At 62.9% G+C, this 21,089-nt stretch overlaps 3 protein-coding genes across 6 annotated transcripts; 2 read left to right on the top strand and 1 right to left on the bottom strand.

Moving 5' to 3' along the window:
• The first annotated feature begins 43 nt into the window (after window positions 1–43).
• On the top strand, window positions 44–4,795 carry ZNF740 (zinc finger protein 740). 3 transcript variants are annotated; one of them, XM_054001946.1, is made up of 8 exons: window positions 44–115; window positions 803–1,086; window positions 2,429–2,560; window positions 3,698–3,784; window positions 3,888–3,947; window positions 4,091–4,205; window positions 4,328–4,446; window positions 4,531–4,795. In XM_054001946.1, the coding sequence occupies exons 2-8, from the start codon at window positions 1,078–1,080 to the stop codon at window positions 4,621–4,623; spliced, it is 615 nt and encodes a 204-aa protein (XP_053857921.1). In that variant the 5' UTR covers window positions 44–115; window positions 803–1,077; the 3' UTR covers window positions 4,624–4,795. The 3 variants fall into 3 exon arrangements, with proteins under 3 accessions (XP_053857921.1, XP_053857920.1, XP_053857922.1); XM_054001945.1 differs by having other exon boundaries at window positions 50–115; window positions 803–972; XM_054001947.1 differs by lacking the exon at window positions 3,888–3,947 and having other exon boundaries at window positions 50–115; window positions 803–972.
• Window positions 4,796–6,354: 1,559 nt separating this feature from the next.
• Window positions 6,355–14,393, bottom strand: RARG (retinoic acid receptor gamma). Its single transcript, XM_054001985.1, is given in 9 exon segments — window positions 6,355–7,545; window positions 8,230–8,388; window positions 8,676–8,880; window positions 9,445–9,621; window positions 10,468–10,622; window positions 10,981–11,122; window positions 11,646–11,738; window positions 11,740–11,792; window positions 14,148–14,393. Coding segments are annotated over 9 exon segments (1,281 nt in total). The 5' UTR covers window positions 14,269–14,393; the 3' UTR covers window positions 6,355–7,369.
• A 2,747-nt stretch (window positions 14,394–17,140) lies between these two features.
• On the top strand, window positions 17,141–20,883 carry MFSD5 (major facilitator superfamily domain containing 5). Of its 2 annotated transcripts, XM_054001983.1 has the most exons (3): window positions 17,141–17,208; window positions 17,635–17,700; window positions 18,295–20,883. In XM_054001983.1, exon 3 carries the CDS (start codon window positions 18,319–18,321, stop codon window positions 19,633–19,635), a length of 1,317 nt encoding a protein of 438 aa, XP_053857958.1. In that variant the 5' UTR covers window positions 17,141–17,208; window positions 17,635–17,700; window positions 18,295–18,318; the 3' UTR covers window positions 19,636–20,883. The 2 variants fall into 2 exon arrangements, with proteins under 2 accessions (XP_053857958.1, XP_053857959.1); XM_054001984.1 differs by lacking the exon at window positions 17,635–17,700 and having other exon boundaries at window positions 17,187–17,208.
• The last annotated feature ends 206 nt before the right edge of the window (window positions 20,884–21,089 follow it).

The raw sequence follows: 21,089 nt of genomic DNA, 5'->3' as shown, positions 1-21,089 counted from the left end.
GCCCCGGAAGCGGCGGCGGGGGCGGGGGCTTCCGGTTCCGGGTGGCGGCGGCGGCGGCGGCGGGGGGGCGGCGGGGCCGGGCTCGGGCGGTCGGAGCGCGGAGGGGCCGCGGCAGGTACGGATCGGCCCCCCCCCATGACACCCCCCGCGAGACTCTCCGGCACCCTCAGGGCCGCCCGGACCCCGCCCGGCACCGGGGGGCCGTTCCCACGGGGGATGGCGGGAGGGGAACGGGCTAGGGGTGGGAGGGGGATGGGGAGGGATTGGGAGGAGGTCCCTAACAAGGGAGGCGGCCCCGATGCCCGGTGTGACCCCTCCCGATGTGCCCCTCCCCAGGCCTTTCCCCGGTTGAGACCCCTCCCCGGGACACCGCCGCTGGGACCCCCCGGGATCTCCCCCCCGCTCTCCCTGCGGTTTCCCCGGTGTGTCCCACCCCCTCCGTGCTCTCCCTGCTCACCCCCAGGTGTGACCCCCCCGAGACCCCTCGCCTGGGTGGTCCCTCCTGTGTCACCCCCCCGGCCCCTCCATCCCCCGCAGGTTACAGACACCCTCGGGAACCCCCAGAATCGTCCCCACCTCCCCCTCCCCAGAGTCACCCACCCCCGGGACCCCCTTTTTCCCCCTTCCCCTGGGACACCCCCTGTTCCAGGAATTCCCCCCCCCCCAAGTGCCATCCTGTCCTGGGACACCTCCCCACATTACTCGTGGGGTGTCCCTGTTGCCCCCCCGGTCCCCACCCCGAGGTCCTTCCCTCGGGCCCGCTCTGACCCGCTCTGACCCCCTTTTCCCGCTGTTCCCCCAGGCGAATCCCCCTGGATCCAGCTCCGTCCCTGCAGATCCAGCGCCCGCCCAGCTCGGGGGGTCCCGGCTTTGGCGGGGAGCCCGGCCCTGTCTCCCCCCCTTCCTGCCCCAGTGGCCCCCTCGGGAGGAGGAAGAGGAGGAGGAGGAGAAGGAATGGCGGCGCCGTGGCGGGTACTGGAGCCCGCCCAAAAATCCATAAAAATTTACTGATCCCACCTTTTCTTACCCCAAACGAGCTTTACCTGGGCGAGAAGTAAGGCCAAAGGCTCCCACAGCATGGCTCAGGTAATGAGCCCCCACCTCCTGCCTCGTGACACCCCCAGGCCCAGGAATTTGGGGGAACAACGGCCCCCAAAAAAAAGGGAAAAGGGAAAGAAGAGGGGAGAGAGCTGGAGCTTCCCTCCCCCTGCGCCAGGGTGGGGGGTGCCTCCCCATCCTGCTCCAGGGGATATCACAGGATTATCCCTGTTTTCCTCAAGATTACCGTGATTTTCCCCAGAAATATCCTGAATTTCCCCCTTAGCCCTGAGAGCCGATGAGGCCTCAAAAAAGGAGGTTCAAGCTGCCCCTCCACATGTGGAGTCTTCCCAAATTTTCCACAGTATTATCCCAAATTTTTCCCCTGATTATCCCAGTTTTCCCCAGGATTTCCCAAATTTCCCTGGTAGCCTTTAGGGCCGCAATAAAGGCGGGTCAGTAATTCAGGAGACAGTTTGGGGGTGTCTTTGCCTCCCGCCCTCCTTCCCCTCCCCACTTTCAGGGTTTTTTTCAGAGTTATTCCTGAATTCTCCCAGTTTCTGCTGGAATTGTGACAGTTTTCTGTGGGATAATCCAGATTTTCCCCAGGATTATCTTGAAATTTCCTGTTATCCATTAGATCCTCTCTGGGCTGGAAAAAGTTTTTCCAACCCCAAACACACCCTGGGGTCTTCCCAGAGTTACCCCAGGATTATCCCACTTTTCCCTGGTATTCTCCCAAAATTTTCTCACATTTTTTCTGAATTTTCCTTGTGATTGTCCCAGTTTTCTCCAGGATTCCTTAGATTTCCCCAGTAGCCTTTAGGTCCTGTCAGGCCTCAAATTTGGGGTTCAGCCCCCCCCCCAAACCCTCCTTCTTTGGGGCTCCTAACAGAATTATTCAGGAATTATCCCAATTTTTCCCTGTAATTCCCCTTTTTTTTCCCTGGGATTATCCCCTAATTTCCCATTAACCCTTAGGTCCCAACAGGCCTCAAAAAAGGGGGTTTAACCTCCTCCATTCCCAGTTTTGGGATCTTCCCATTTTGCAGTGGGTTTATCCCACTTTTCCACAGGATTATCCCAAAGTTGCTGCACAATTCCATTGAATTTTCCCATTTGACCTTAAATCCTCATTGGACTGAAAGAAGAGGGTTCAACACCCTCTGTTCTACTTCGGGGTTTTCCCAGAATTATTCTGGGATCATCCCAAATTTCCCCTGACATCATCCCCAAAGTTTCCCCAGGATCATCCCAACCTTCCCTCGAGATCACCCCAAAGCTGCCATCAGGGCCCAGAAGCAGGGGGCTGCTGGCCCATACCCCCTCCAGGGTGCACCCGCTGTTCCCGGGCTGTGGGGCTGACCCTGGGGGTCCCTCCCTGTTCCAGGCGAGTCTCCTGGCCTGCGAGGGGCTCTCGGGCGTCTGCCTCGTCCCCACCGTTGCCAGCAAGAAGATGATGCCCAAATCCGGCGGGAAGCAGGACGGGAGCCGGGAACGGGGCTCCAGCCCCGACCTCCTGGTATGGAGTGGGAAGCCCTGACTGGGATCTGGCACCTTCCACTGGGGGATCCCACCTTTAACTGGGGGATTTTGCCCTTTAATTTGGGGTTTTATGCCTTTAGTTTGGCTTTTCCCACCTTTAATTTGGGGATTTCCTGCTTTAATTTGGAGTTTTCCACCTTTAATTTGGGTATTTCCACACTTAATTTGGGGGTCTCCACCATTAATTTGCTTTTTTCTACATTGAATTTCTTTTTTTCCCAGCTTTTATTTGGGGGTTTCCAACTATTTTTTTTTTCATGCTTTAATTTGGGCTATTCTGCCCCAAATTTGCCATTTTCCACCTTTAATTTGCCTCTTCCTCCTTGAATTTGAATTTTTTCTAGTCGAATTTGAGGTTTTCTCCTTTAGTCATCCTTTTCTACATTTTATTTGACCTTTCCCACTTCTAATTTGGCTTTTTCCTGCCTTTATTTGGGTTTTTCCTCCTTTAGTTTTCCTGCTTTAGTTTCATTTTCTCACTTCTCATTTGACCTTTTTCTGCTTTAATTGAGTTTTTCGTCCTGTAATTTCCCATTTCTGGCCCTTACTTGATTTTCTTTCCTTCACTCGCCCTTTGCTTTCTTTCATTGGACTTTTCCTCCTTCATTTAGATGTTTCCTCTTTTATTGGGTCTCCTCCTGTCTTGGATTTTCCTGTTCTAATTCCATTGTTTCCCCTTCAATTCCATTATCCCCCAACCTCCCCATTCCCTGCTCATCCTGAACCCCCCTCCCCAATTTCCTGCCCCGGTTTACCCTCCCGAATCCCCCCACCCCCATTCCTGCTTGCCCAATCCCCCCTTCCCAATCCCTCCTCCCCAATTCCTGCCCCCTTCCTAATCCCTCTCAATTCCTGGTCCCTCAATCTCCCCTTCCCAATTGCCCCCCAATTCCTTCCCCCTTCCCAAACCCCCCCAATCCCTGCCCCCGTATCCCCCCATCCCAATTCTTGCCCCCAATCACCCCTTCCCAAACCCCTTGCCACCAATTCTTGGTCCCACAATCCCCTCTTCCCAATCCCCCCATCCCAATTCCTGCCCTGTTCCCAACCCCTCCCAATTTGTGCCCCCCAAACTCCCCTTCTCAAACCCCATCCCAATTTGTGTCCCCCCCAGTCCCTCCGCCAGGACCCCGACAAGCCCCGCGCCCGCAAGGACGATGATGCTCCTGAGGCCTCCAACCCCAAGAAATCCATGAAAAAGGCAGGTCCCCTCCCCCAGCGGGGGGTCCCCCCTCGATTTTGGGGTCGGGGGGGGGTCGGGGGCCATCTCGGGGGCCGCTGACACCCCCTCGCCCCCCCGGCAGCGCCGCAAGCGGGTTCCCGGCGCCGAGGGACCCCCGAGCTCCTCCCGCCGAGGATCCCAGGTTTGCCGCCGCGCCGCACGAGGAGAAGGAGGAGGAAGACAATCTCCCAAACTCCGGCAGGCGCAGGACGGCCGGGGGGCGGGATTTGGGGGGGCTGCTGGGGGTCCCCCCGGCTCTGAACCCCCAAATCCCCCCCATTTCAGATGGTGGTGATTGAGCAAAACGGCTCCTTCCAGCTCAAGAACTTCATCTGCGACCATTGTTTTGGCGCTTTCCGGAGCAGCTACCACCTCAAACGGCACATCCTCATCCACACCGGTAATGAGCCCTCGTTAATGAGCAGCCCCCCACCCCCTCGCTCCACCGGTAATGAGCCCTCGTTAATGAGCAGCTCCCACCCCCTCGCTCCCTCCCTTGCTAATTCTCGCCCGGAATTCCAGGGGAGAAGCCGTTCGAGTGCGACATGTGCGACATGCGCTTCATCCAGAAGTACCACCTGGAGCGGCACAAGCGTGTGCACAGCGGGGAGAAGCCCTACCAGTGCGAGCGCTGCATGCAGGTATTCACGGGAGAATTCCCGTGGGAATGGGCGGGGCACCCCTGGGATTCACAGCGCCACAAGTGACCCCGCCTTGTCCCGCAGAGCTTCTCCCGCACGGACCGGCTGCTCCGACACAAGCGCATGTGCCAAGGCTGCCAGACCAAGACCCCTCCCGACTCCCAGCTCCTGCTGTGAAAATCTGGGAATACCGGGAAGTTCAGGGGGTGCGGGAGGGAGGTGTTTCTTCCTTCACCCCCCCCCCCCGCCCCACATCACCATGCTCTGCCTCACCTGGATTTCTCACCCCTATAAGGATGGGGAAGAACCCGAGCGCTGCCAACATGAAAAAACTCGGATCGTTCCTGCCCTGCGGCCTAAAAACTTGGATTATGATCCCAAAAATCCTCCTGGAATCTTCAAGTGGGCCCCCCCCCACCATCATTATACCCCTGAATCCACCCCTCCCCCTCTTAGGAAAGACTAAGAACCCCCAAACTGCCCGAAATCCCGGTGGATCCGGGATACCCGTGCACAGGTAGGAGGGTCCCACTGGGAAACAGCATCAATCACTCTTCTTTTGGAAAAGGAGGAAAACTGAAGATGTTGCGGGGTGTCTCAGCTTGGGGGGAGTACACCCCCTTTTTTTTTTTTCTTGGAAAATAGGAAAAAAAGAATTTGGGGGCCCCTCCCTTGAGCAGTGCATCCTGTGGGACACTTAGTGGCACTTCCCATTTCCTCTGGAACTCCTTCAGATTTTGGGGGGTTTCTCCTTCTTCTGCATAGTTTTGGGGTGCTGCCTATGTCCCCCCATGCTAGGAGGTCTGTGCCCTAGGTGGGTGGAGGAAGGGGGCGGGGGGTGAGAGGCCCCTCAGTTTCTGGGAAAACCCTGTTCCAAGGGAAAGGAAAACCCCCAGATCAGGGGCGAGGTGAGGGGGGCAGGAGCAGCCCCCCAAAACCATGAGGTGGGCCCCTGCTCTTCTCCCCCATTTTGGGAGTGTCCCTGTCCCCCCATCACAGACTGCTCCAAGGGGCAAGAGAGATGAGTTTGGCTCCCCCATTTTTGTGCCCTGAACTCCTTTTCTGGGCCTGCTGGAGTTTTGGGAGGGGCCCAAATTTTGGGGATCCCCCCCCCAATGACATGTCAAGAAGGACTTTGGCTCTGCTGAGCTCATTCCCCCAAATTTGTGGGGCCCAGGGGGGCAGTCTGGGGGCTCCAGCAGGGGTTGGGGTGCGGGGGGGGGGGGGGGGGGTTGGGGGATTCTTGGGGGAGGGAGGGGGAACTCTAGGGCCCCCCACCTGCGAGGGCTCCCAGCCCCCATCACACCCCCCCCCGGTTTCATTTTTGGGGTGTTTTGTTGGGATTTAGGGTTTAATACAGTTATTTTGCTACTGGGGGGGAAGCGGGGTGCAGCCCTAGGGGGTCGGGGGGGTCACTTTTAAACTGTAGATTTTTCTAAGGGTCCCCAAATTTTGTGTTCCCCCTTTCCACTGTGTCCCACCAGTGTCCCCCCCACCTACTGTGTGTCCTCCCTCCTCCTTTAGGGTTTATTTAAATAAAAACTTGGGTTTTTGCTTTTTTTAACCCCAAATTCAAGTCCTTTGGGGGAGTGAGGGGGGACCCCAGAACTCACTCATGCCAAACAAAGTAAGGGGAGGTTACATTGGGACTATAAGGGTTTTTTAAGAGGGAAGGGGTGCAATTTCTGGGGGTTCCCCGGGTGCCCCCCTTATTCTGGGGGGTCCCCCCAGTTGGGGAGGGGTCCCCAAGTAGTCCCTTTTCTCCCTGCAGGGCTCCCTAAGTCAGAGGGGACCCCACATGCCCCCCATACCCCAGGCGTGCCCCTCACCTCAGGGCGGGTCCCAAGGTTCCCCTCTACCCCCAAGTCCCCTTTACAGCCCCCCCTCCCAAATTCATGACCCCCCCCAAAAATTTCCATAACTTTATTTTGCAAAAATAGAAAAGTCCTGTGTCTCCCCCCAGCATGGGAGGGGGCGGTTGGGCTGTAAACATGGCAGGGGGGCCCCCCAAAAAGGGGGGAGTTAGCGGGGGGGCAGCAGCGGGGGGGGGCCCATTCTGAGGGGGGGCCCGCTGTAAACGCAGAGGAATAAATAGGGGTGAAAGTGCAGCCCCGGGGGGGTACCCCTCTGTGTAGTGTAACAGGCTCCCCCTGAGGGCTCTGCACCCCCAAATTCGGGGGGGGAAATGTAAGGGGGGGGCAATTGTAGGGGAGGCCAGCCAGGCTGGGGGTAACAGATTTGGGAGGGTAGTTGGGTCTGGGGGGACCCCCAGGATTTTGGGGTCACCCTATGGCTTGAGCCCCCACCCTGAAATGGAGGGGGTTGTGGGGGGGTCACCTTGTGTCCCCCATCTTTGGTCTCTGTAGTGTTTGGAGGGGGCACTGGGGGAGGGCAATTTTGGGGTTTCCCTCCCCATCCAAACAGCATCAAAAAGCAAAACCCACAAGCAGCCCCCCCCCCCCCCCCAGTATAAACGGTGTCCCCCAGATTTAGGGGGGGGGTAGGATGTCCTGGGGGAGAATGGGGGTGTCTCCCCCCCAGTCCACCCTGTGTCCAATAAATAAACTGTGGGGGGCACCCTGGGAGTGTCAGACATTAATTTGGTGGGGAGGGGCTGGGCCCCCCAACTCCCCCCCCTCAAGGCCCCCCCAGAACAAGGGGGGTTGGCAGCAGGGTCCGTGGGGGCTTTGGCGTGAAGCTGAGGTTTGGGGGGCACCCCCAGACTCCCCCAGCTTAAGGCAATAGCTTTGCTCTGTCAGTCTCTGCCCCCTTCCCCAAATTCGGGGGGGGGGGGAGGGGGCACTCTGGGGAGCTCCCCCTCCCCAGAGCAAAAGGGAGAGGGAAGGCAGCTTCCCTGGAAGGCAGCTCGGAATGTCCCACCCCACTGGGGATGGGTTTGGAGATCCCCCTGAGCTGGGGGGGGCTATGGGGATGTGGGGGGGCCAGGGGGACTGTCCTGGGCAGCAGGAGGGTCTGGGGGTGGGGGGGGGGCATCCCCCCCCACTTCGGTGAAGATTTCGGGGTTCTCCAGCATTTCCCGGATCAGGGGGGGCATCGGCCCCGGGATCTCCGTGCGCAGGGTGATGGCTCGTTCCGCCCCTGGAGGAGCCAAAATGTCAGCACCCCTGAACTCGGGCCACCCTCAAGGCCTTGGTCCCCTCCTGAGAGATGGAACCCCCTTCCAAAAAATGAGCTTCAACAGCCTCTCTAATTTCAACCCCCCCCAAAACCCTGAAGCCCCAAAAACCTTGGACCCCTCCAAGACCTTGAACACCGCCAAAACGAGCTTCAATTACTGCAAAGCCTTGACAACCCCCACAAGAGATCCGAGTCCCACCCTGAGGCTTTGAATCCCACCCAAAAATGAACTTCAGTGCCCTCCCAAATTTCAACAGTCCCCAGCTTTCAAAACCCCGCAAAATCTTCAGCGCCTTCAAAACCTTGAACCTCCCCAGATACCTTGAACACCACCAAAGTGAGCTTCAAACTCCCCCTGCTCAAAACCTTGAAACACCCCCAGGACCTTCAACTACATCTCCCTGAGAGCTTCAAATCCTGTGGTGTCAGGGGTTGGTTTGGGGGTGTCCTGATGGGTTTTGGGGTCCTGGAGGGGTCCTGGGAAGGTTTGGGGGTTGCCCCTTTTGGTGGTGACTTTGAACAGCATTTGGGAAGATCACTGTGTTTAGGGGGTTTTGGGGGGATTCCAAGGGGTTTGGGGGTTTCTGGGGTCCTGGCAGGGTTGACACAGTTTGGGGGAGCCCCGGGGATCTGGGGGTTGCTCACCCTTGGTGCTGATGCCACGCAGGTCAGTGATTTTGAGCAGCATCCGGGGGAAGCGCTGCGGCTGCCACGGGCGCCGGCGCCGGGCATAGACCCGGAGAGCCTCGAGCAGCGGCTCCTGCAGCCGCTCCACGTGCCGGGGCTGCTCCAGCTCCATCCGGTCTGGGGGAGAGAGAGACCACCTGGATAGACATTGTCCCCATTTCCCCTGTCTCTGTGTCCCCATGTTCCCACATGCCCATCTTCTGTCCTAGAGATCCCAATGTCACCCCAATATCCCCTCGTGTCCCCCCCATCCGCAGCTGAGTGGCCACAACTCAGTCCCATGTCCCCGTGTCCCCCTGCCTGCCATAGCCCTGATACACCCCCATGTCCCCACCCTGGCACTGAGCAGCCCTGACTCAGTCCCCTGACCCCCACATGCCCCTGCACGTCCTGCGTGTCCCCACCCCCACAGATGAGGCAGATGGCACTGAGCAGCCCGGTCTCGGTGTCATCAAGCTGTAGGGGCAGCAGCTGCCCCGCGAAGGCAAACACGAGGTCAGTGAGGGGCCCGAATCCCGCGTTGTGCATCTGGGTCCGGGTCAGCGTCAGCCCATCCGAGAACGTCATCGTATCCTGCTCCGGTGTGTAGCGGGTGCAGATCCGCAGCATCTGTAAGGCAGGGACCCCAGAATCACCAAGGGGCACCAGAATACATCCAGGAACACCAAAAATCCATCCATGGTCACCAAAATCACCCAAGGGCAATAGAATCCACACAGGGACACCAAAAATCCACAGAAAGGCCTGAAAATACCTCCAGGTGCACCAAAAATCCACCCAGGGCCAGCCCATCCCATCACTGTGTCCTGCTCTGGAATGAAGCAGCTGCAAATCCACAGTATCTGCAGGGCAGGGACCCCAAAATCCAGCCAGGATCTGCCCATCCTGGAGCATTGTCATGTCCTGTTCTGGCTCTGCCACAGGACAGACACAGCAGCGGGGGGGGGGGGGGGGGAGGTCAGGGCCAGGGACACCCCAAAATAGCCCAACGTCACCAAAAGCACCTAAGGGACCCCAAAGTTGCCCACCATGGGATCCCCAAACCCACCCAGGCCCTCCCAGGAGCCCTCCCAGCCCCTCTCAGGTGGGGTGGTGAGGTCAGGACCATTGTGGGCCATCCCAAGCCCCTTCAAGGAGCCCCTAACCACCCTGAGGAGCCCCCCCAACCCTCACCAGGATGTCGAGGCAGGCAGCCTTGAGCAGAGTGATCTGGTCGGCCATGGTGAGCCCTGTGAAGCCCGGGAGCCGCTTGGCAAACTCCACGATCTTGATGATGCACTTGGTGGCCAATTCGCTGAACTTGTCCCAGAGCCCCAGGTCCAGCTGCACCCGGTGGTCAGCACTCGAGTTCTGGGGGCACAGGGGCGGGGGGGGCATGGCTGTTAGGGGATTGTTCAGGAGCCCCTGGGACCCCCTGGAACCTCTGGGACGCTAACCCCAGCGCCCTGAACTTTTCCCACATCCCCAGGTCCAGCTGCACCCAGTGGCCAGCGCTCAGGTTTTGGGGGCATGGGCTCAGTTATGAGGATTCAGGATGGACTGGGACTCCCTGGGACAACTGGGACCCCCTGAGACCCCAATCTCAGTAACCCCCAGCCCCAGGTCCAACTGCACCATGGGGTCAGTGCTCAATTTATAAGGGACACAGGCTCAGTTATGGGGGTTCAGGACCTGCTGGGACCCCCAGGAAGCTGCTGGTACTCAGTGAACCCCAGCCCCTGAACCCAACCCCAGCCCCAGGTCCAGCTACCCCCTTACTCAGCAGTTGAGTTTTCAGGGGTCAGGGTGTGCAGAGACCCTGCTCTGAGCTCCAGGGCTAGGGTCCCTCCCATAAGTAACCCCCCAAACACCATCCACAACCCCCAGTGCTCCGTCCCAGTGCCCCCCTCCCCCTGAACTTGTCCCCCAGCCCCCCCAGGGCTCAGCACTTATGTTTTGGAGGGGTCAGGAGGGAACAGAGACCCAATTGTAGGTGCGAGGGCTGGGATTGGGGTCTGCCCCAAAGGGACTCCCAAAACCCCCTGGGGACAGAAACCTGGTGCTGCACTCCCCCTGAACATGTCCCCCAGTCCCAGCTGCCCACAGTGCTCATGTCTGGGGGGGACCAGGAGGGAGCAGTGACCCCGCCCCAGATCTGATGAACGGGGGAGGGTTGGGGCCCCGCCTCAGTCTCCCCAGCCCCCCAGCCCTGCTCACCGTGGTGTACTTGCCCAGCTGGCCCAGAGAGGGGAAGGTCTCCTGGTGGGCTCTACTGACCCTCCGCACCAGCTCGGCCAGCTCGGGGCTCAGCTCATCCCCCGCCAAATCCTGCTTCACCTCCTTCTTCCTCTTGTTCCGGTCGTTCCGCACGGCTGCGGGGGGTGGCATTTGGGGGTCGGGGGCATTGGTGTGCCCCCTCAGATCCCTCACAGGTGGGGTTTCCAACCCCCTCCCCCAAAAATCCTCCCATGGGACAGGAACATCCCTGCCGTGAGCATCCCCAGGATCCTGGGACCCCTCAGCAAAGCTTGGGGGAGAGGTCTCAATTTTAGGCAACTCCCCTGTAGGACCAAGGGGGCAAAGCCTCACACCCAGTCGTCCCCTCCACAGCCCCAAATCCTTCCCAAGAACAGGAACATCCCCAGGCCCACCGGAACACCACCAGGGCCCCTCAGCGATGTTTGGGGAGGTCCCCAACTTCGGGGGACCCTGGCCCAGACCCCCTCGCACCTTCCTTGGACATTCCGACCTGGAAGCACTTCTGGAGGCGGCAGAACTGGCACCGATTGCGGGTGACCTTGTCGATCTGGCAGTTGCGCTCCCGGTGACACGTGTACACCATGTTCTTCTGGATGCTCCGCCGGAAAAACCCCTGCAGTGGGGAAACAGGGGGTCAGGGGATCCCCCAAAATGGGGGCAGCACTATCACGTGCCCAGGGATGCCAGTAAGGCTCCCTAGTGCTTGGGGTGGAGCTCCTCAGAGGCTCCCCAGTATCCCAGGGTGGGGCACAGGGCTTGGGGGGCTCCCATTTCACCAGGGGGTGCCCACTGGCCCGGGAAGGAGTCCCCATCCCCCAGGCATGGTCCCACTCGCCCCACAGGGTCCGTGATGTCCCCAGGTGCCCCCATTACAGCTCTGCAGTGCTTGGGGGATTCCCACTCCCCCAGGGGGTCACCATTCCTCCAGGGGATCCCCGCTGCCTGCGCCAGGCTCTTTTCCATGGGGCAGGTCCCCAGCGCCCCCGGGACCCCCGCCTCCTCCAAGTGCTGGGTCCCCACACCCCGCCACTCCCATCACAGGGTCCCCACTGCTCCCCCCCCGCCGAGGGTTTACACTGTCTCAGGGGGTCCCCCTGCCCCGGGGAGGTCCCCACTGCGCCCCGACTCCCCCTCACCTTGCAGCCCTCGCAGGAGCTCACTCCGTAGTGGTACCCGGAGCTGCGGTCGCTGCACACGAAGCAAGGCTTGTGCACGCGGGGGGGGGGGCGGTGGCGAGGGGGGGCCCGTGTCCCCCAAAACCCGCCCAGGGGAGGGCTCCAGGGCTGGGGGGGCAAAAGGCGGGGGAGTTAAACAGCCCCTCTCAACCCCTCTCCAAAGGGGCCCCAAGCCCACGTCGGGGGTGGGGGAAACTAAAGCACAGGGGGGGTGTGATTTTGGGGTCTCGCTGTCACTTCCACAGCCCTAAAACCTAGAGTTGCAAATCCCCAATATCGGGGGCTGGGGGGCTGGAATCCGGGGGTTCCACCATGGGTGGGAGACATATCAGTGTGCACCCTCTCCCCCCCGAACCCCAAAACCTGGCGTGGGGATGTACCCAGCTTCCCCAAACCCCAAAATCCGGGAGGTGGTGGGTCCCCACCTCCCTCAAACATCCCCCACGCAGCGCCGGGGGGTGACACGGGGGGAGGGAGGAGCCCCCCGACGCATAGCCCGGGCGGCAATGGAGGAGGGGCGGCTGGTTTCAGATTTTTTTTTTTTTTTTTTTGGTAGGTTTTGTGTGTTTTGCTAAAAAAAAACCCCAAAACTGCTGAAATTGAGGAAATTCCGGCCTCGAGCGGCGCGTTTGTAACCGCGGGGGAGAGGGGGAGCGAGGAGGACTCCGCCCAGCGCGTGCCACGGGCACCCCAAAATAACCCGGGGGGGCGGGGGAGGACCCCACCCTAAAAACGGGGCCGAAATTGGGGACCGCACCCCACCCCCCGGCACGGGGTCCCACCCATGCGTACCCCAGGCTTGGGGAGGGCTGGTCGTGACCCCCTCCCCCGATCAATATTAGGGATTCCTCGCGGAGGGTTGAGGCGGGGAGGGGGTTTCATTTGGGGGGTGCAGGCACATTTGGTGGACCCCGTCGTGCGTGTTTTCTCTTAAAGTTTGATTTTTGAAGGGGACGGAACCCAAATTAAAGCATCCACCCCTCCCCCCCCAGAAACAGCACCCCAAAAACATCCACGGGGTCACGACGCTGTAGGGCCCCCAATTTTTTGGGGTCTCCCCACTCCAAGGCGCGGTCTCCCATCAGGCCTTAAATTGACGGGGGGGGGGTGGAAGTTCCTCCGCCCAGGGTGGAATTTGGTGGGGCCACGGGGGGTCCCCCCAAAACCCGGGGAGCGACGCCCTCCCCCCTCTGCTGGGCAAGGCCCCCCCCGCCCACCCCAAGTGGGGTTCGGGCGGTTTTGGTGCAGCCCCGCAGGGGTTAAAGTGCCACATTGGCAGCGCGGGGGGGACGCGGGGGGACGCGGGCGCGGCCACGACTGGAACCAGTTAGGCCGAGGAACTGGGAGGAGGGAGGACACAGGAGGAGGCAACGCACCCTGGCATAGGTGGAAGGGGGGGGGATTTAGGGGCGTTTGAGGGGATTCTCTCCCCTTCCACCCTGTTTGCACCCAGATTTACACGCGGAGGGCTCCTGTGGGACCCCGAGGATCCCCGTCGTGCCCCCCCCAAAACCGGGTGCTTCTTTCTACTCCCATAAAAGAGTCTGCGACCCCCCAAAATAACAAGGTTCGGGGCCCCTGAGCCCCTCCAAAGCAGGGTCCAGGGCCCTCGACCCCCCGAAAGGGGTCCTGTGCGGTCCACGTCCCTTTGCCCCTCCAGTACCGGGTCCCTATTTCTGCCCCCGCAAGGGGCTCGGGGACACCGCGACCTCCCCCAAAAGCAGGCTCCAGGTCCCTCGAGCCCGCAAAGGGACTCCCCCAGTGCGGTCCCCACGTCCCTGTGCCCTCCGCAAAACGGGTCTGGGACCCCGCTCCACCGCAACCCGGGTCCCTCCCGGGAAGATTTTGGGAATGTCCCCGTCCCCCCCCCCGCCCCCCCCGCTTATACACTCGCCCCCCACGGCGCACACGCCCTCCGGCCACCGCCTCGCGTCATTCCCGCACACGCCCGGGCCGGTCCGGCACCCACGCGCGTCACTCCCGGGCCACCCCCAACCCCCTCGCACGCGCGGTTCCACAGCTGGACACGCGCTGCACCGCAGCTCCTGGCACACCCACGCACCCACCCGCGGACACGGAGCAGCCCCCAGGCTCACGCGCACTGGCACTCGCTCTCACACTCGCTGGCACGTTCGGGCTCACTCCCGGAGACCCCTCCCCACGGCCCCGACCCCCCCACGCCCCCGCCCCTCCCGCGCAGTCACCCCCGCGTTGGCACAACCGCGCTCACGCTCATTCGCACGCCCGGGGGGGTCTCGGGGCGCCCCTCGTACCCACTCGCGACACGAACCCCCCCCACGCACCCACCGCACCCCCGCACTCGCTCTCACACGCATTTGCACGCTCAGTTCACACCTGGACGCGCTTCCCCTCACCCCCGCACCCACTCCCGAACACTCCCAACCCCTCGGGCGCTACCGATCCCCCCTCATCCCCCTCGCCCTCGGGCCCCCTCCCCGGTACCTCTGCGGGCGGGGCCCCCGCAGCCGGCGGGCACCGGGACCCTGCGCAGGGCGCAGCCCCCGCGGTTGGTCACGTCGTGCAGCCGCCGCGGCGCCGCCGCCGCCTCCACGCAGCCGAACATGGCGACCCCGGGCCCCCCCGGGCCCCTCGGCCCCGGTCGCGATCGGCCCCGGTCGCGATCGGCCCCGAGCGGCCCCGGAGGGTGCGGCTGCGGGGGCGGGGCCTGGGGGCGGGGCCTGGGCCAAGGGCGTGGCTTCGGTTGGAGGAGGAAAACGGCGAGGGGAAATGGGGCGGGGCCTGGAGAGGCGGGGTCGTTCGGAACGTGAGGGCTGGCATGTGGGCGGGGCTAAATGGAGAGCAGGGACTGGGCTGAGAGGGCGAGGCCTGTAAGGGGCGGAGCTTTGAGAGGCTGGGCTGGATAGGAACGAGGCGTGGCCTCGGGAACGGGCGGGGCGGAGGAGGGGCCCGGGGGCTGGAAGGGCGGGGCCAGAAGGGCTGGGCTGGATTTCAACGGGGGCGGGACTCGTGGGCGGGGCTGAACGGGGAATGGGCGGGGATTGGCGCAGAGGGGGCGGCCCGCGGTGTCGCGTACACGCGTGTCACGTGTGCCACACGGTATCAGACGTGTTTGTCCCCTCCGTGTGTCCTCCCTCCCTGGGGGGCACCCAGGCCCCGCCCCCTGTCACCCCCAACCCCTCCCAGTCCTTCCAGTCCCCGCGCCACGCCCTCCCCAGTCCCTCCCAATTCCACCCCGTGCACTCCCAGTCCTCACGTCACCACCCGTCTCCCCAGTCCTCCCAGTTCTTCCAGTCCTTTCCACTTCCCCTGTCACTACCCCAGTCCCTCCCAGTCCCCTTGTCACGCCTCAATCCCTCCCAGTCCTGCCAGTTCTCCCAGTCCCCCGTGTCATCTCCCCAGTCCTTCCCAGTCTCTTCCAATCCCCTTCCCCCACACTGTGTCCACTGTGGACAGGTGTGTGTCAGTACGTCCAGGTATGTGTGAGCATATCCAGGTGCGCACAGCTGTGTGTGAGTGTGCGCAGCTGTGTCTGGGTGTGCCTGGGCATCTCTGAGTGTGCAAAGGCTGTGCCAGCACCGCCTGCCCGACTGCATTTCTGGGGCTCTGCATGTGTCACACACCTGCACACAGGACCATTGTGCATGTCACACACCTGCACATGTGATCATTGCACAGGTCACAAGATCATTGTACGTGTCACACACACACCTGCACACGGAATGGTCACGTGTCACTGCATGTGTCACACACCTGCACATGGAATCATTGCACAGGTCACACACCTGCACACAGGATCATTGTGCATGTCACACACCTGTACACGGCATAGTCACATGTCACGCCCTTTTACACAGGATGGTCATGTGTCACTGCGCGTGTCACACACCTGTACAAGGGATGGTCACGTGTCATTGCATGTGTCAGCCTCCAGCGTGCACACGCATGTCTGGGCATGGGGACACGTGTGCAGGGTGTGTCCCTGCATGTCATACGCACGCATGCGTCCCCATGCCCGGACACGCGTGTAACTCCCTCCACCCCCACCTCTCCCCCCGTGCCGGGAAAGGGGAGGGGCGGGTGTGGGGGAGGGGAGGGAATGGGCTCATGGAAAAAGTTTTGGGTGGAAATTCCTCTCCTCGCCCCTCCCCCACTACGACTCAATGGCCCCTTTGTGCGGCCCCGGCCCTGGCCCCGCCATGCTGGGACCCCCCCCGTGTGTCTCGCCCAATCCCTGTGTCCCCACGTTTGTCCCCCCATGTCTCCCCACTGCCCCCATAATTCCCTGTGAGCCCCAGTCGTGTCCCCACCACGTCCCCCCGTGTCCTGCATGTCCCCAACCTGTGTCCCCCCCGGTAGCATCTCCCTGTAATCCCCGTGCCCCCCAAGTCCCCATAACCCTGGGTCCACCCCAGTCATGTCTCCCCATGTCTTTTGTGTCCTCTGTGACCTCCATAACCCCGTGTCCCCAATGTCCCACGTCTCTCCCCACGGGTCCCGTGTCCCTTATGCTGCTCCATGTCCTATAACCCCTTCATCCTCCCAGTCATGTCCCCGCAGTGTCCCCTGTCCCCCATGTCCCCTGTGCCCTACCATGTCTCCATAATCCCGTGTCCCCCATGTCCCCTGTGTCCCCTCAGTTGTGTTCCCCATGTCACCCCATGTCCTCCATGTCCCGAGCGTCCCCCGTGTCCCCTGCGCCTCCCCATGCCCCTGTGTCCCCGCATCCCCCCCAAACTCATGTTCCCCGTCCCCAATTTCCTCCACGTCCGCTCCATGTCTCCCTTGTCCCCCGTGCCCCACCGTGTCCCGCTCTCCCATGTCCCCTGCCCCACTATATCCCCTGAATTCCCCCTATCTCCAGGTCCTTCCCATGTCCCCCGTGTCCCCTCACACCCCATGTTCCCCACGTCCCCGGTGTCCCCATGTCCCCTGTGCCCCCTTCCGTGTCCTCACGTCCCCGAGTCCCTCACCCACGGGTGCCGCCACGTGCTCCCCCCGCTCAGCCGCTTTGCCCGGTAAATCCCCGGGGGGGGGGGCGTGGGTCGCGGGCGGGGCGGCTCGGACATGGGGCTGGGCTGGCCGCGACCCCGGTCCCGCCGGCGCGGGGGACCCTCCCCGCGCTGTCACCCCCGCTGTCACCTCCCCCGCTGCTGCGCCCCCGCCTTCTGCTCCCCGCCCTGCCCCTTCTGCTTCCCCCCCCAGTGCTGCCCCCAGTGCTGCCCCCAGTGCTGCCCCCCGCCCTGCTGCCCCCCGCCCTGTCACCTCTCCTGCCACCCCGCCTGGTGCCTCCCACCCCCCTGTCCCCAGTGCTACCCCCCTCCCTGCTGCCCCCAGTGCCCCCCCGTGCCCTGTCGCCCCCCTCCCTGCTGCTCCCCCTTTTGCGCCCCCCCTGCCTGTCCCCAGTGCCGCCCCCCGAGCTGTCCCCCCCCGTGTCACCGGTGCTGCCCCTCCCCGCGCCGCGCCCCCCCCCGGCCCCACCCGAGCGTCAGGTGAGGGGGGCCCGGCCCCCCCCGCGCGGCAGCAGCGACCCCCGGGGGCGGCGGTGAGTGAGGGGCGCTCAGGGCAGCCCCCCTTTAACGAGCCTCGGAAAGGGGGGCACCGGGGGGCACCGGGGGGCACCGGGGGGCACCGGGGGTGGGTCACCAGGGGGGTTTGCCCAGGGGGTTTCGGGGGGCTTTGCTCGAGGGGCCTCGCACGAGCCCTCTGAGGGCGGGGGTCCCCACAGACCTCCCGCGGCGCGGGGTGGGGATGCCGCAACTCTGGGGGGCACTTGGTGGGGGGGGTCTCCACAATCCCCCGCGCATTGCCATTGTCTGGGGTCCCTTCCGGGGGTGTCTCCACAAGTCCGCGTGGCGTCTCTGGGGGTCCTCGGGGACACCTTTGGGGGGGGGGGGGGGGTCCGTGAGGGGGGGGCGGGGAGTGTGTGCCCTGTGTCACGTGACACGGGCAAACATGGCGGCGCCCATAGGACCGGAAGCGGAAGTGGCTCCGCGGAGGCGCCGCGGGGCAGCTGCGACGGCGCCGGGGACCGGGGGTATGGGGGGGCCCTGAGGGAGCCGGGGGTTACCGGAAGGGGTGTGGGGGGGGGCTTCGGAGGGTCTGAGAGGTGTCTGGAGGGGTCCTACGGGGCAACTCTGGGGTCGGGGGTGTCTATGAGTGGTAGAGTGGGGGCTATGGGAGTGGAGGGGGCGCTGTGTGGGGCTGTAGGGGGTATTTGGGGGACTTCAGGAGGATTTGGGGTGCGAGGGTCCTATGGGGGGGTGTGAGGGTTCTATAAGGGTCTTATGAGGAGTCTATGGAGGTTCTATGCGGGGCCCGTAGAGGATCTGGAGCGTGCGGAGGGGGCCTGTTGGGGGGTATGGGGGTCTGTGGGTGGTTGTGGGGAACTCCGGTGGGGGTTTGGGGTCTGTGGGGGTTCTGTGGGGTCTGGGTGGGCTTGGGAGGGGTGGTGCGGCATGTGGAGGAGTTGTCGGGGCCTGTGTGGCATATCAGTGATGCTGGGGGTCCCTGTGGGGTGGGGAGTCCCTGCAGAACCCATGGGCTGTCTGGGGGATTTGGGGCACCTGGGTGGTCCCTCTGGACTCTCCCAGTTCCTCCTAGTGCTGATCCCCCTCTTTCCCTTCCCCAGGCCCTCCTGAGCCCCCTCCCCACCATGTTCCTGCTCCCCTGCTCTGCCCTCGCCCTCCTCCTCCTCACCTGCCTGGCTCTGGAGCCGCCCCCGCGCCGCCCCTCGCCCTCCAACCCCGCGTTCCGCGCCTTCCAGCGGCAGTTCCTGCTGGGTTACCTGCCGGCGCTGGCCGCGGACTGGCTGCAGGGCCCGCTGCTGTTCCAGCTGCTGCAGAGCCGGGGCTTCCTGCGCAGCCAGATCGCCGCCCTCTACTCCTGCGGCTTCGCCTCCAACGTCGCCTTTGGCCTCGTCTCCGGGGTTTTTGTGGATCGGCTCGGCCGGAAGAAGTCCTGCGTGCTGTCCTCGGGGCTGTGCTCCGTGTCCTGCCTGCTGCTGCTCTCCCAGGATTTCCTGGCACTGGCAGCTGCCCGGCTCCTCGTGGGGCTCGGCACCTCCCTGCTCTTCTCCGCCTTTGAGTCCTGGTACATCCACGAGCACCTGGAGCGCCACGACTTCCCGGCCGAGTGGATTCCTGACACCTTTTCCCGCGTGGCCCTCTGGAACAGCGGCCTGGCCGTGGCAGCTGGCCTGCTAGCTGAGCTGGCGGCCGAGGGGCTGGCGCTGGGCCCCGTGGCCCCGTTTCTGCTGGCAGTGCCCTTCCTGGCTCTCTCAGGGATCTTCGCTGGGAAGAACTGGGATGAGAACTATGGGAAGAGCCGGCCCTGCGGGAAGGCCTGCGGGGAAGGCCTTCGGGGCCTCGCGTCCGACCCCCGGGCGCTGCTCCTGGGGCTGGTGCAGGCCCTCGTTGAGAGCATCCTCCTCATCTTTGCCTTCCTTTGGACCCCTGTCCTGGAGCCACACGGGATCCCGCTGGGAATCGCGTTCTCGGGATTCACGGCCGCTGGTGCCGCGGGCTCGGCGCTGTTCCGGCGCGGCGTCGCCGGGAAGCTCCGGCTGCAGCCGCTGCGGCTCCTGCCTGCCTCCGTCCTGCTCCTGGCGCTGGCCCTCCTGCTCCTGGCGCTGCCGCTCTACCCCCCCGGCGACTTCCTCGCCGTGCTGCTGCTGCAGCTCTCCTGCGGGGTTTACTTCCCGGCCATGGCGTTCCTGCGGCGCCGGCTGGAGCGCGGAGGGGACGCGGCGGGAGGGGCGCGGTGGCTGCGGCTGCCCCTGGGCCTGGGGGTGGCGCTGGCCCTGCCGGCCCTGCCCGGGGACCTCGCGGGGACACGAGGGGTGTTCGGGGCCGCGGCCCTGGCGGCGCTGGTGGCGCTGGGGGCAGCCGGGGGCGTCCTGGGCACCAGCCGCGGGGACGAGGGGCTGAGGGTGGGAGACGAGGGGCTGCTCGAGGGGGACACTGGGGAGTGACAAGGACACTGCGACAGCGACACTGGGACAGCTCCGCAGCGACACCTGGCTGTGATGGGAACACTGGGCCAGTGTGAGGGGGTCACCAAGGTGTGACAGGAACACAGGGCTGTGACAGGGACAGGGACACTGGGACAGCTCGATGGGGACACCGGGGTGGGACAGGGACACTGGGACAGTTCGATGGGAACACTGGGATGGGACAGGGACAGAGGCACTGGGACAGCTTAACAGGGACATAGGGGTGTAATGGGGATGCTGGGGTGGGACAGGGACATCAGGACACCTTGATGGGGACACCAGGATGTGACTGGGACACCAGGACAGCTTGGTGGGGACACTGGGGTGTGATAGGAATGGGGACACTGGGGTGGGACAGGGACAGCAGGGACAGCCCCAGCTCAACGGGGACACCAAGGTGTAACAGGGACACCAAGATGTGACAAGGAGAGAGACACTGGGATGTCATAGTGACAGAAGCACCAGAACAGCTCTTTGGGGACACCAGGGACACAGGGACAGCTTGATGGAACACTGGGATTTGACAGGGACAAGGACAGTAACAGCTGGCTGGGACAGGAACGCTGGGACAGCCACAGACACCAGAATGTGACAGGGTCAGGGACACAGGAAGAGCCCATGGGGTCACCAGGCAGTGATGGGGTCACAGTGTAACCCCTGTGCTGAGCTGTGAGTGACAGAGACACCCCACGGGGACGCTGGACAGTGAGGGGTCACAGTGCCACCCCACGATGGACTGTGGGTGACAACAACACGGGGACACCCCGATCATGACAAGAACAGGTCACAGTGTCACCCCTGTGGCTGAGCTGTGGGTAACAGTGACACTGTGACACCCCACTGGTGATATTAAACTGTGACAGGTCACAGTGTCACCTCCATAATGACACGTAGGTGACAGTGGCACCGGGACACCCCAGTGGAGACACAGAGCTGTTACCAGTGCCACCCCCACAACGAGCTCTGGGTGGCAACATGGAGACACCCCGAGGTGACACTGAGCCGGGACAGATCACGGTGTCACCCCTTGACAAGGTGAGGGGACACTGGTGCACCCTCAGGTAACACCTGGGCTGTGACGAGTCACAGTGCCACCTCCCCGCAGGCACAGCAGAGGGGACATGGGGACACCAGGCCAGGTGTGGCCTGTGGCCGACCCCGTGTGGTGTCATGGGGGTGGGGGTGTATTAATTGCTTAATTAATTTCTAATAAACCCACCCAATAGAGGTGTTTGTGAAGTCCTCTTCCTCCCCCTGCCCCCCCAAACCTGGGTCTGGGGGACACTGAAACCCTTCCAGAGCAATCCCAGTTCAAACCAGTGACTCCCAATCCAGCCATGTCTCCAGTGCAACCATAGCACTGGTTTGACCCCAAGCTGAACCCCGCAGTGCCCCCAGTCCTCCCAGTGACCCCCCCATCCTCCCAGTTTTCC

This window comes from Vidua macroura, chromosome 34, assembly GCF_024509145.1.
Source record: "Vidua macroura isolate BioBank_ID:100142 chromosome 34, ASM2450914v1, whole genome shotgun sequence".
NCBI classification, from domain to species: Eukaryota; Metazoa; Chordata; class Aves; order Passeriformes; family Viduidae; genus Vidua; species Vidua macroura.
The sequence above is the reverse complement of the archived record's forward strand: the minus strand, read 5'-3'. Positions and strand labels throughout refer to the sequence as shown.